This window comes from Falco punctatus, assembly GCF_963210335.1.
Source record: "Falco punctatus genome assembly, chromosome: 10".
In the NCBI taxonomy this organism is placed as follows: Eukaryota; Metazoa; Chordata; class Aves; order Falconiformes; family Falconidae; genus Falco; species Falco punctatus.
The window spans coordinates 35573243-35587834 of record NC_137590.1 but is presented as its reverse complement, the minus strand read 5'-3'; the positions used below and the strand labels follow the sequence as shown (position 1 = coordinate 35587834).

The 14592-nt window shown below is 37.6% G+C and overlaps 1 protein-coding gene across 1 annotated transcript in view; it reads right to left on the bottom strand.

Annotated features, from left to right (window-relative positions):
* LOC308071056 (uncharacterized protein) overlaps window positions 1–14006 on the bottom strand; it is a gene marked incomplete at its 5' end in the record, with an annotated part of 49957 nt that extends 35951 nt beyond the window's left edge. The window contains 11 exons of the mRNA XM_080405917.1: window positions 876–1099; window positions 2092–2242; window positions 3616–3863; window positions 4081–4088; window positions 4709–5015; window positions 5113–5222; window positions 6060–6150; window positions 6775–6889; window positions 7296–7557; window positions 7956–8009; window positions 13934–14006. Of these exons, the coding sequence (XP_080262043.1) occupies window positions 876–1099; window positions 2092–2242; window positions 3616–3863; window positions 4081–4088; window positions 4709–5015; window positions 5113–5222; window positions 6060–6150; window positions 6775–6889; window positions 7296–7557; window positions 7956–8009; window positions 13934–14006 (1643 nt within the window). The remainder of the gene's footprint in view (window positions 1–875; window positions 1100–2091; window positions 2243–3615; window positions 3864–4080; window positions 4089–4708; window positions 5016–5112; window positions 5223–6059; window positions 6151–6774; window positions 6890–7295; window positions 7558–7955; window positions 8010–13933) is intronic.
* Window positions 14007–14592: the final 586 nt, after the last annotated feature.

Genomic DNA, 14592 nt, shown 5'->3' with positions numbered 1-14592 from the left:
GTGGTAAGTTAAAAAACAAACAAACAGAAGAGGTAGAAGAGGCAAACATATGTCTTCTGTGTTCAATTTTGAGAGGTGAGAAGGAAGTGAACCTTAAAGTGATCAAATCAGGAGAGCGTAAATGCTGTTTGCTTCTGTTTGAACTCTTATTTATGCACCAAACTTCCACTTCTGCTTGTATGACTCAGGAAATATCCCAAAGAGAACCAAGCTGTGAACGTGCAGGTTCTGAACAACTCACAGTCCTTTTATATCCAACAGTTTAAGAAAATAAGCAGATGTGGAGCTGAAGTTCAGAGCTTATTGCTGACTGATTGTTAGGGAGAAAAATACCTGCTGAGAAGGGCAGATGGGTGTAGATTGAATTCACAAACACACCACCATCAGGTCTGACCTCGATGAGCTGTAAGGAAGAGGAAAAAGAGGCAACTGTGTGAAGGATAACTGTAGTCCAACAAGGAATGATAGTGATGATGCCAGTGATATTAATTAAAAATATATTAAATAAAAAGTGTGGATGTTTTGCAATTTCACCTCCTCCCTCTTTCCACTTTGTACACTTTACTGGTTTTCCTTGTCATAAAAGAATTATTCTTGAAGAGACTTTCTCAACTCTTTAGAGAATTACATCATCTTGGTTTGAACACATCTTTGTGATGAATTACATCCCTTACTGTTGTACCTGTAGTTTCTAATCTAAAATCTCATGCTTTTTCCATCGAATTGGCAGAGAAAATAGCTTTCTTCTGCTTTGTGAGTACAATAGGGTTTCTTTATGAACTTCCACAAAGGCAAATCTATGTCTCATCTGACTTTTGTAACAAAATCAGTTTTTTTTCACTTGATTAAGAATAACATGTGTTTATCTTATATGCTGACCATATGAGAAAGAAATGCAGTTCCCTGACTGATTAAGGCCTAGCTTCTTTGTTCCCCATATATTTAATAGTAATTTCCCATGTTCATTTTGCATTCTTACAGTTTGTCCATTATTCATGCGGAGGGTCACTGTCTTCAAACATGTCTCAGTGTCTGTTATGCCACATTTGCGTAGTTCTACCAGGATGGTGAAAGTTTCATCTGTACAATGCTGAAAAAAAAAAAGCCAAAAGTTATTTCATGGAAGGCTGATTACAGAAGCTTTCCCTGTAAAATTCTCTCTAACTCTGAAAAACATATTTCTGTTTCTGGAGAATCCCAAATTCCTGGCCTTCTTTGGCCTAAAATTCAGTTTTACCTTTTGTAATTATTAGGAAGAATGAGAGAATTAGGATTTGGTTTTGCATTTTGTTGATTATATTCATATTGGGGATTTTTATTCATACCTATGTCTAATGTTTGATTCAATTGTACTGTATCTCTCATCTTTCTGTAGCTGATATCAATGCTAGACAAAAATTTCAGATAAAACATTTTTCAGGAGAACAGTACATACAGCATTTTTTTAAAACTGAATTGTGCAGATAGGGAAAAAGGAAAGCGAAGAACAAACAGGAGAAGTTCCTAAAGGATCAAAACATTTCACTTGCACATTTCTGTAAGTAAATACTTTTATTATAATTAACTTTCAATTTTTCTATTTCTTACAGCTTATTTTTAAATTGGTTTGGAAATGTTTTAAATCTAAATGAAATATATCAGTTGACTCAAACTGATTTTTGGTATTTGAACTTCCCAAAAATGTAACAAAAATATTAGTCCTATAAATTAAAAATAAAAATTCAAATTGTTAGTGTAACTTTTCAGACTTGTACCATTTGTCCAATACCATATAATACAGTAACATTGCAAACATACTGCAACTCAGTAAGAAAGCTGGATTAATAACTCTGAAGAATATAGACTAAGCAAGTTCTTAAAAAAGGCAATGCTCTTCAACAATTAACTACATCACAGAACTGGAAATTTCTCAGTGAACACCATATACTTCACATGACATCCTGATAGTTAACTGATGATTGTCACTTGAATGACAGCATATGTTCTAGGAAGCATCTGGCTAAGAGGCAGTTGAACATCTGTATGTTAAAAGAGGTGATTGAAATCACCTTTTCTGTCTATAAACGTGTAAGGCTTTATGACCTAGTAATTTCTGATCCCCACCTTAGAAAGGACATAAGTGCAGTCTCCATGGTGATCATAATGTTTTTTATCATATGTGGAAATGTGCGAACCTCCCTCTACTGAACATGTTCCTGGACATGACATGTCTTGGCAACTCCACTGGCCTCCATTACAGGTACTGGGGGAGAGAGAATAAAGTTAGATGAAATCATTAACAGTAGTCCAGAGTAAAAGGAATTTCAGCGATGTTAGGTTCAGCTACTTTGTTACTGTTTTTCCCTTGAAGCTGTAGTTTGACACACAACAAATCTAGGTTTAAGACTTTCCAAATCATCCAACATGTGATGCAGTGCATTAAAAGGAGTGACTCTGGTATGCATTCACTTTGCTTATTTAGTTGTTTTCCTTCTTTGGACAGGCGAACTTTCCAGCAACAGGTATTGGATGAGTAATTGCTTGGGTTTTGCAGCTAACATAAACCAAAATGACAAATTAAAATCTCTTCTGGTTTATTATACAAGTGGGTCAGTAACTAACAGAAATGTGACCCCACATCTACTCCTGATGCAGAGCATATCTGTTTTCTAAACTGATGTGGTAGTGCACAGGGACAGGATTAATAATTGTGAAATCGAGGTTGCATTGTGTCATCCCTTGCTTTCTCCAGAGAAAATAAATATTTGCAAATACATAAATGACTGCAACTTCATTCCCCTTAGAGCAGTCCAAATGTTTGAACAAAATAAACAAAGAAGCATTTTCATTGACTGGTGAGAAATCTAAACATTGTAAAGCCTTGCTTTGATCACATTGAGTTAAAGTACAAAGCTAGTTAAGGCTGTTGCTAAATAAAACAAAGAATGTTCTTTAGGGGTATTTTGGAACTGTAGCGGTCAGTTAAATACACATATCAATTACCAATGATGTAATTGCATATAATAAACCATTACACTCATGAAATATATGAGAGGAGACAGTGAGAAAAGTAACAAAGGTTACCAGGAATGACACTGCTCTGAAAAAGAAGTTCCTGGAGCATAGGTGTTGCCATTGTAAACACAGGAGCACTGCTCATGGGGAATGCAGCCAGAATTGTTGACGTCATCAAATACAGTCCCTAGATTAAAAATAGACAAAACCTTGATCAATTAAAGAGGCATTTCCTACACACCATTTTTGTTTTTTACAAATCCTAAATATCTTCTTAGAGACAGATCTACAGCTATTGTGAATGGACATACCTATGCTGAAGAAAGTAGGACTGCCAGTTTGCACAGTGAAGAATTCAACCTTTGTATTCTTAAAATCCACCTGCTTTGAAAGAGGGACTTATTGTAGCACAGGTGGCTTGCTGAGAGACTAGTCTTGATCTGTTTGCTGTTCTGCTTTCCTGCTTTCTGAATATTGCACATGCATTGGCATTCAGATATCTTTTCTCAGCTGAGACATGACAAATGCTTGTCACTTGCAGCTATGCAAAATGCAAATATAGGAGGCTTAAATGCCATGGAACCTGCCCAAACCCTAAAGGTAAGCTGTTATTGTTCTTTGAGATCAGAGATGTGAGTACATATGAACTTGCCTGGGGGGCAGAAACAACCATCCATACAGTGTTCTTCACAAAACTGAGATCGTTCAGGATTGGTGCAGGTGTCAGCACAGGGGGAGCTGCACTCTTGGTACTGCATGTTGTAAGGACACTTCTTGGCTGAAATTTTAAAGGAGGAGAGAGGTTTTTTTTCAGTCAAAAGTATTGCTAGTACACTGTATACAAAAATATATTTATTTACATTTTTCAGCTAGATGTAAAACCACACTAAATGGCAGATTGACCACCAGCTCTCAAAGCTGTCAAATTTAGTCACCTAGATCCATATTCTACAGTTGGGATGTGCTTCCCATGACTGTCTGGTACTGAACTGGGTCAATGACTGGATTTCTGGGGACAGCAAGGTAATAACCCCACAAAGTCAGCAAGGCCTATGTTTCTACTGAAGGCACCTTTCTTGCAAATACCTGTATTGCTAGTGAAATGCAAGACATAAATTTCTGAAGATTTAATATATTTGCATTTTTTAGATACCATTAGAAGGGCAAAGAGTACCTCATGGGCTTTTGTTTTGGAGCAAATACTGTGACAGTATCAACAGCTACACCCCATGATCTAGTATGTCTCTAATTCAGTGCAAATCTCTACAAAGTTTAGTGGTGCAAACTCCTCACTAACAAGCAAGAGGAGATAAATAAGTTTTTAACCAGCTAAACACCTATGAAGACCCAATCAATTAATAATTCAGAATAAATCCTGCTGTAGCCACTATGAGAAAACAGAAATACAAGCGAGCAAGTACACTTCATTCTTTCTCCTTTTTTTTTTTTTATTTGCTTCCTTTACTGTCCTAGTACATTAAATAACACTTTGACTCTCAGAGTACCCATAGTGATAGTGATTGTGTTTAATCCAGTTTGCATTAAAACCCTTAGCTCTTTTGATGAAGACTTCATGCTTGAAATTGTATATCAGAACCCTCTGGAGAATACAATTAAATGGCCTGTAATTTCTCATGCATCCTCAGCATCATTGGAGAGCTTGTTGTTTGCTAATTACTGAACATAAAGTAAGGCTATCTCCAGTGATACTTACGGCACAGTTTTGAGGTTCTCCAGTTCAGAGGATGCCCACCAGCATGAGCACACTGCCGGGAGTATTCAGCAAAGGTATGACATATGCATGAAGCATTTTTAGATTTTTCAGAGCGGCACAAGTCATCTTGACAAACCATAATGTACTCTCTAACATCAACTAGGTCATTACACTCTGCGAATGGAGAGCTGGTCAGTGTTCTCTGGCATATGTCATCCTTGGGAGAAAAAAACAAAACAAAACTTCCAGAAAATAGAATGGAGCAATTTTTTGGTATTGTTTGCATAATTAATACAGTCTCATATTGCTTTTAAAGTTGTTTTTCCTGTTGACCCACCTGAATCTGTAGAAAGGTACAGATAAATTTGAAAAAAAAGTTTAAAAGAATAGTTAAACATGCTTACAAAATTGTCAGTGCAATTATTTGGCAAGGTAGAAGTGGAGTCTTCACAGTATTCTGTTGGCCCATCCATTTTCTGCATATTCCCAAACTCCAAGGCTGTCATCTTAATATCTGTGCAAAAGAAGTTTAATAATGAAGGTTGGGGGGTTTTGTTCAATGCAACTGCCTGTTACCTTTTTCTCCTCTCAAGAATTCTGCTCAAGACTGGCCAAGGCACATAGTTCCCTTAAGTCTTTAAACCTGATCATCACCAAAGGAAGCAATATATCACTGTCTCAATTTACCTTGCACAGCACCCTGGAAAAAGTAAACATTAGAAAACAATTCTCAGCCTATTGCACCTAGTTGCAAACTGAGATTTTTACCAGAAAAATAGCAAACTGTTTTCAGATAATATTGAGTCCATGCAGGGAAGAGAGAAAAGAATCTAAACAGGGATTTGGACAATGGAGACTGCTGTGAGACAAGGTTTAGGAAAGAGTTCAAGCTGGGAATAGACAAAATGATGAAGTTAAGGTTTTACAAAGATTATGCAGTTCAGCAGACAAATGTGGATATACCAATTTTAAGACAGAACCGAAACGATAAATTTACTGACTAGACAAATACAACTGCATTGGTTTATTGAATCTATTTCTATATTTATTTATGTTACTAGTGAAAAGCTGGCTCATTTTTATGGAGTTAGCTGACTAGGTAAATAAAACCATGGCATACAAGAAATACGTAACCAGTTGTTAGCACCAGTACTGTATTTATACTTAAAGTATTAAATTACATTATCTGATCTCTGTACTACATATTTTTTAACAGAGATGGAATCGTATTTTCTGGGTAAATCATTTAACAGGATAGGAAAAGCAATGTTGATCATGTTAGAGTTAAAGGAATACAAAAAAAGCATGTTGGAGACTTCAGAAACCAATTTTCATTATTTAAAAAACTTACTGTTTGAATAGAACTCATTGTAAATTGGAAAGCCATTGAAGTCCCCACAAAGTCCACAAGTCTGATTGACATATTTCTCATTCAATTCCAGCTAAAATGACAGGCAGTAAATTGACTTTAGTATAAACATTCTAAAATACATTCAAGACCACTGAAAGTACCTGCACCTGCTGCCTCTAAATACTTTTCATCGGCTCTGTGTAATTTTGTTTAGCAGCCTAATTCAAACCTGAGGGATAGAATGAAGATTTGGCTTGGATTTGATTTACAATGCAGAGTCCAAGCTATTGATGCTACTGATGCAGACTTAACTTTTCACTGTAATATCTGTCTTGTTCTCAGCCTCTGTCTCTCTATTCATTCTTCAGAAAGAAAATCAAATCCACAGCAAAAATCAAGTCCTAAGAGAGTGAAATTCTTACAGAAAATGATATTTGAAGGGGTAAGTAGGCCTTGTAACAATGGCAATATGTTAATGATATAATGAAAATGGTTTTTCACCCTATTTTAAGCAGATGTCTGCTATCCACTAGATGTAAATCTGTGTAATTTTCTTTAGGACTAACTGGATGCAAACCTATGTTTATTGTGAAAGAATTGCTCAACACTATGAGATGAGAAGGCAATAGTAAACCCCTAAACAGACAGGGACTGGCCTAATCAAAGATTAGCTCTGGGCTCTGAAGCTGTAGACGGGTCCAGGAGAAGTTCTTACCAGGATACTGTCATCTTCATTCCACATTAGCACAATACCCATTTTGCTGACAACTTTCACATAAATGCCACTTTTCTCTATCAGAATTCCAGATTGGCTGTATGGCAGTTGAACTCTGGGAAAAGGCAGAAAGAATGCTAGGTATTTTCTGATCCAGATGTTTGATAAAGAGGAAAAAAACCCGCTTGTGGTATCCAGCATCTGTAGGGATTCTAAAATAATGCAGTTGTGTGGAAAGAAAAGCAATTAAAATTTAAGATGGTCCAACATTGTCAAATATGAATCTGAATCTGGATCCACCTTCTCAGGATTTTTCATCTAAATTTTATTTTAGAGGCAATCTTTAAGGGAAGGATTGATTTACTGTGAAAGGAATTAATAGCAACTTCTTCATTATTTTGGCAAAGTTGTCAGATCTATTGAAGAACACATAATTTCCCCCACCCAAATACACCAAAGTACTTGGCAAGTTTGAAAAAAAACTTCTGTCATTACCAAACAAGTGTTATGATTAAACTTACCTGTTGCTGTTGATCATGACAACACCCTTTGTTAGTTCAGCAGCAACACCTTCAAGTTTCATGGTGATGCGGTTGACTGTTACAGTATTTTCCTCCATTATGCGTCTAATCTGGATGTTGAAATCCTCATAGGGAGCGTTGCAATGGGATGAAAAAACGTAATTACAGAGTCCAGGGAAGGAGAATATGTCTCCATCAAAGGTCTTAAAGTGGAAGTTGCCCCACGTACTGCACACGCGGCCATTGTGAGCAGGATTGGAAGCTGTGAATTAATACTAGCTGTAAAAAAATGACTTAAAATTCCCAGTCTTAACATAGTGAAAGTCAGCTTTTCCAGGGCTTCATTGAATAGTTTTTGCCTGCCTAGCTCCATTTGTTGTTTTCTGTCCCTCTATCCCTTATAAAACTGTGTATCTATTCTTCGCTCACCTTATACCTGTTACTCATCTTATATATCCCATAGTTGTAGTTATGTACAGCTAGAGCTTTACTTGTTGTCCACATTTCAGCTAAGATAACAGTTCAACATTATATTTTTTAATCACCCTTTTCCTCCTCTTAATAATCCATGATTTCCTTTACCCGTGCCTTTCCCTATTTGTATTAGATTCCTCTGCTTACGTCCCCTAAAATTGAAAACTTACTGAATACTTTACTTACGGGTTATTACTGGATTTGTCAGCATTGGCTGGATGATGTTCACCTTAGATGAAACTGTAGCAGAAGTTAGAAAAAAGTAAGAAAGAAACCAGAAACAAATATAATAATATCAGAATTTGCACCTTGAAAGGACTAGAAAGTTAATATACCAGATCCAATGAAACAATGTTTAACCTGATTTGTTTTACACTGGCCGTGGATCAGGTCAAAAGTGCATACTAAAATTCAAGATCAGGATAGTTAAATCGTAAGAAATTGCTTTCAACTGTGATGATCTACATTTTCTACCTTTTAATTTTGACTCTTTTATGAAACTCTGTATTGTGTTAGGAGAGGCAGAAATTCACGGTTCTGCATATTGGACTGCTTCAGACACGTCGAACAGTACAAAAGGTTAAGCTGTATTACGCTAGTCTGTTACTGGTACAAAAGCATAGTTGCCTTCCCATTACACCTCCTCTTTCTAAGGAGGGAATAAAAACTTTAATTATCCACTTTTTTCTCTGTTTAATATTCTTCTGTTAAGGGCTTAAAAGTCCTTAGAAATTACTGCAAATCTGTTGTACAGGATGATCGCGAATCATTACATGGTAAAAATCAATGAAGTTGCATTTTCATCTTGATTTCCCAACATCAGCCACTGACTTTACAGCTTGCCAGAGTGCTGCCATTTCCTTGTTTTATAAGGAACCAAACGTCCTGCACTTTGATTTTATATATACATATTCATGCACATATGCATACAGCCCCTACAAACACACATCTGTTTTCTTAGTCACCAATTATTATACAAATATAACTGTAGTGTCTGTGTTTACTAATTGGTATTTAGTAAATATATTGCTATTCTTATAGTGAGAGAGGCTTGTTAAGATAAATTTATCTTTATTTGACATTGCTGTCAATATACTAAGGAGGTTTTTTAGGCATTTTTATTATTTAGTAGAGATGTAGCAAATAAACACAAACCCAAATATACGGTATACATGAACATACTATTTTGTTTCTGCTGAACAACCTCAGTGTCCTTCCTTCCTGCTTCCTGTTGGATTTCTATCTGGGCTCCTGTGAAGAAATTGTAAAAAGCATATTAAATACAATATTCTGTGTCTGAACTTTTAAAGAAAAGGTTTAGATAGAATAAAAGGACCCAGATACACCTCTGTAAGACAAAGGGTAGAGTCCTTTATCAGATCAGGAAAAAATGAAACAGGCCCCCAAAAAAGGCAAAATGTCATTGTAGAAAGAGGCTTTCTATTACAAATACACAGAGTTTGAAATCTAAATAACATTTCATGTGTGTCTGCTTTTATTTTCTCCCCTTTAGAATTCACTATAAAGGATTCTAATGACTGGATCACAGCCCTTATTTCACTGCTGCACTAAATCTCACTAATATGTGAAACATTTACAGGAAAAATGCACAACATCTAAGAGAGTAATTTGTTAAAATTGCTGTGTAGTAGTTAAGAAATAGTAAGAAAAGGCACAGGACTGGTTGAAAGAAACAAGGGACTTAGGGCTTCATCCAATAATGGCTGCAGATCTTTATATGCCAGTTTCTTTAGTACCTAAGCGTAGGGCCTTTTTTCCTGGAGCAAATCTAAAGCCTCAGTCAGGGATCTAGATTTGCTTTACAGCTGGAGGCAAGAAGGTACCTCTGCGTGATAATACAAAAGCCCATAGCCTGAGCAGTAACCCAGCAGAATAACCAGAAGAACCACGTATCCTGTTCTACCCCTCTTCTCAGTCTGAGATGGTTCAAACTCACGTCTCCTCTGCAGAAAACCTTAAGCATCATACTGTAAGTCTATTTGACCAAGGGTTCATGCTACCCCAGCTGAAGCTGATACACAATGCTGAAAACAGTGGGACAGTGACAAAGGAGGAAAAATAGGCCATAGTCATATGACCACATGATTAGGGCACTCAGCTACATCAAAACTGTCCTATTCTTGTGCCTTGCTTCAAGGATTATTTTTGTACCTCCAGTTACATGGTTACTGGATCAACTATGTGAACTGTCTTCCAGATGAGTTGTCCTCTCTATCATGACTCCATAAGTTTTTAATTCTTCTCTATGCATGGCTCATCAATACCATACCAGAAGAGGCATTGGCAGACTTCTGAAAGATGACAAATACTGACCTCCAGAAAAAGGCTGACCCTGAGCTTCTAAGTCAGTGCTCTAAGCTCTAGTCTTTTATAAGTAAATATGGCAGGCATTTCCTGTAAAAGAAAAATGGCTAAAACTTTATTTTGTGAAGGATGGAATCCTGTCAGCATGAAATAACCGTGCTTGGAATATGTTGACTAACATGTACCTATAACCTGCCAAGTTTAAATCCTCAAAGGATTTAGGTAATGAAATGAGTAATAGCTGAATACTTATCAGGATTATGTGAATGAGCACTCTAGGTGTCTAAAGAATCTCCCAAAGAGGAACTGCCTATGTAATTTAGTCCTAAGCTAAGTCCCCTTTTTCCTTATATATAGGTGGGAAGAATTCACTGACTCAGAACTGGATCCATAACACCCATCTCATTGAACAGGGAGCCTCACTGGTGGAAGAGGGTGAAATGTCAAAATCAGGGGTGTGTCATAAACCAAAGTCCCCTTTCATAAAATCATAGAATGGTTAGAGTTGGAAGGGACCCTAAAGATCACCTATTTCCAGCCCCCCCCCACGGGCAGGGACACCTTCCACTGGACCAGGTTGCTCCCAGCCCCGTCCAGCCTGGCCCTGGACACTGCCAGGGATGGGGCACCCACAGCTGCTCTGGGCAGCCTGGGCCAGTGTCTCACCACCCTCACAGTAAAGAATTTGTTCCTAATATCTTATCTAAATCTACCCTCTTTCAGTTTAAAGACATTAACCCTTGTCCTATTGCTACATGCCCTTGTAAAAAGTCCCTCTCCAGCTTTCTTATAGGTCCCCTTCAGGTACTGTAAGGCTGCTATAAGGTCTCCCTGGAGCCTTCTCTTCTCCAGGCTGAACAGCCCCAACTCTCTCAGCCTGTCTTCATAGGAGAGGTGCTCCAGCCCTCTGAGCATCTGTGGTGCTTACATTCCTTGCTGAGCATTTCCCCCATATTAAGATCCTCAGCCTAGATACCTCCATGAAATCTGGACAACTACATTTGCCTTAAAAATAACCAGATCAGGAACACATCATCGTTATTATTATCATTATTATCATTGTTATTGTTATTATTATTGTTGTTATTGTTGTTATTATTATAATTGTTATTATTATTATTATTATTGTTGTTGTTGCTATTGTTGTTATTATCATTATTATTGTTATTGTTACTATTCTAATGTAACTTCTGGCTGTGCCCATCATGTAAGCAGAATGAGTGCTTGATACTAGAGCTGAAGGATCTTTGTCTGAAGGGATTCAAGCGCGGGAGACTGATGGCTTTGGAGGACAGGATTCTGGGCAGCCTCACCATATCTAGAAGTTGCTGCAGTGCCTGCAGGTTCTTTCAGACTGAAGCTTTTAATTTTTTTCTCACTAACTTTATGTGTGACAACTAGTGATGTAAAAAGAAGTAACTTAAGACAGAGTTTAACCATTTTCCATTTCCTGTTAGTCTTTCAGTATCACAGATAATACCATTATCCTCGTTTCCTGAGGGTACTGAGGCAGCTGGTGGAGGAGCTTGCCAAGCCACTCTCCATGATTTATCAGCAGCCCTGGCTGACTAGAGGAGTCTCAGAAGACTGGAGGTTAGCCAGTGTGACGCCCATCTACAAGAAGGGCCAGGAAGAGGATCTGGGAAACCACAAGCCTGTCAGCCTGACCTTGGTGCTGGGGAGGGTTATGGAGCAGATTGTCCTGACCACCATCATACAGCACATGCAGGACAGCTGGGGCATCAGGCCCAGCCAGCATAGGTTTATGAAAAGTAGGTCCTACTTGATGAACCTGATATCCTTCTAAGACAAGATGACCTGTCTAGTGGACAATGGAAAGGCTGTGGATGTTGTCTACCTGGACCTTAGTAAAGCCTTTGACAACATCTCTCTCAGCATTCCCCCGGAGAAACTGGCTGCTCATGGCTTGGGTGGCTGTACTGTTCACTGGGTAAAAAGCTGGCTGGCTGGCTGAGCCCAAAGCATTGGAACAGGCTGCCCAGGAAGGTGGTGGAATGACCATCCCTGGAGGTATTAAAAAAATGCATAGATGTGGTTTTTAATGATGTGGTTTAGTGATGGACTTGGCAGTCCTGTGGTAACAGTTGGACTTCATGGTCTCGAAGGTCTTTTCCAGCCTGTATGATTCTATGATTCTATGATATGGTTAGGTAAATGCATTCATATCATTATAATTGATACTGATCAGGTGAGACAAATTCCTCTGTAAGTCTTACAAAAAGGTCAGAATTTGCTCTCACCCAACACATCTATGGGAATCTCAGCAGGCACAGAATCATAGAATGTTTGTTTATTCTAGCATGAGAACCTTTGTAACAGAGAAAAATAGCATATACATGTATTCTCGGTCTGTTAATTTTTCTCAAGGAAACAGCAGGGTCTTTTGTTTACTTAGCAAATACATATTTCCCAAAGAAGTTCTAGCTGCATTGGTTTATTTAGCAATTGCATAATGCCAATTTGTTGACCATTATAAAAGTAAGTGTCTTTCAGTTGTAAGAATAGTCAAGATAATTTACTATTTGATAATTTGGAAACTGACCTAGTTATTAAGTATTTCTGGATGCACCTTGCTAAGTCTATATCCAGCTGCAAATAGTCAAGCACAGAATGTTTGTGGAGGTGGCGTGGGATTAGGCCAATATCCTTTAGTCACTCAGGACATCTGAAAATACTTTCCACAGAGTGTGATTCAAATGAAGAGGAGTTTTCTGGACACTGTCTAACACTTACACACTTTTCAAAGCAATTTATCAGGTAACATTGGGTAGTACAAATAATGTTCTTGTTCAGTGAGTGACTGAAGATGCTTTTGGCTGATGCTGCGTGAATCTAAACGTAAGCTTATACTCTTAAGTGACTGTTGTATTTTGTGGTTAAATCAACTTGCCCGTATTTTAGTGTTTATTTCATGAACTATAAAGGAGCCTAAAATTATATTTGCACTTGTCAACCTTTTGAAAATGATAAGCAAGATAAATTTACATAAGCAGTCTGAAGATTTAAAAATGTTAGTTGACAGGGCAATAATTGCTGTAACTGAAAGGGACTGACTTGGCAAACGGGCATTCATGCAAGTAATTTCAATTTGAGTGGTCCCATTGACTTAATAGGGCTACTCATACTAATAAAAACTGTCAAGACCAGCCTGATGGATATAATATTGACAGGAGAAAAACCACATACAAAATGATGGGTTGCATGTGTCAAATAAATCTCCCAGTCCTGCTCACACTCAGTATCAGTAATTTATATAAATATTTGGCATAGGGTATTATCAATGCACAATTAGTTACTGAAAATCATTGCCACGAATATTCCTTTCTGGTCTATTTGCAAAAAGAAGTTGCAAGAGATCTTGAGGAATCTGGTATTAGCTCCTGGTAGATGACAAGATACTGGGAAAGACTGACCAGTGGTCTGATCTTGCAACTGGAAAATACAATGTTTTAAATTTCATAAAAAACCCAACATTCATAACCATTCCTAATACAAAATGCGACAGGAATAAAATGCTTTTGTAAGGCATAAGCGATATGAAAACCTGGCATTTTAAGACATGATTAACTGTTCTTTTGGATTTGATCTTCAAGGTTACCTTCCAAATGTAGTTCTATGCAGTAGTTTGAGGCATTATTAAATTAAATCAGTCCAGTTAATAGACAGACATTACATATTTAATGAAAACTGAAAAAAAAGATACAAAGAACGCAACCATCTGTTAAGTGAAACAATAAAATTAGTGTAGTTGTTTAAAATATATTACTATATCTAAAGAGAGTATTTTTATTTTCCCAATAAAAAAGAGAACTTCTTACCTATCTGATGGATACAGCAAACTGCTAACAAGAAAGCCCATTTTTGTACCCATATCCGCCTGCCAAACCCCATTTCGAGTGGAGTCTGGCACAAGGATGTTGGGTCTAAAGTTGGTCAGGAGGAACAATTCCCTTGTACTCTGTCAGTCTTATATAGTAGGTGACTTTGGCTTCAGTCCCAGACTGATTCACAGAGTCTAGAAAGGTGGGGTTTGGGGGATTTTAGCAAATGAACAGGTAAACAGAGGATGCTCTTCCTTCCTCAGAAAGTGGTCAATGGTATTTGCATTTTGGGCCGAGTATATATGTACATATATTTTGTTAAGGTTCAGCTTAATGAAGAAACAGAACATGACTGCAGATGAAACACAGCTCCTCCTCCACAAATAACAGGCCCTAGAACAAATTTAATTTGGTGCTGCTTTACAGTTATGCAGATAGCATGCAAGTAACTATTACAAGTTTTTCAATACTGTAACTGATGCCAGGCAGCTCCTTGGCAAAAAAGGATTTCTGAAGTCTGAGGAGGCATGGAGTACTTCATATGTGGGGACCCAGCATTAGGAAGTCACTCTGTGCCTCTTGGGGCAGCTAATCTTCCTGTAAAAAGAACAGACTAAAATCTTTGAAGGGTCCTGCGCTATGACACGGTCACACTG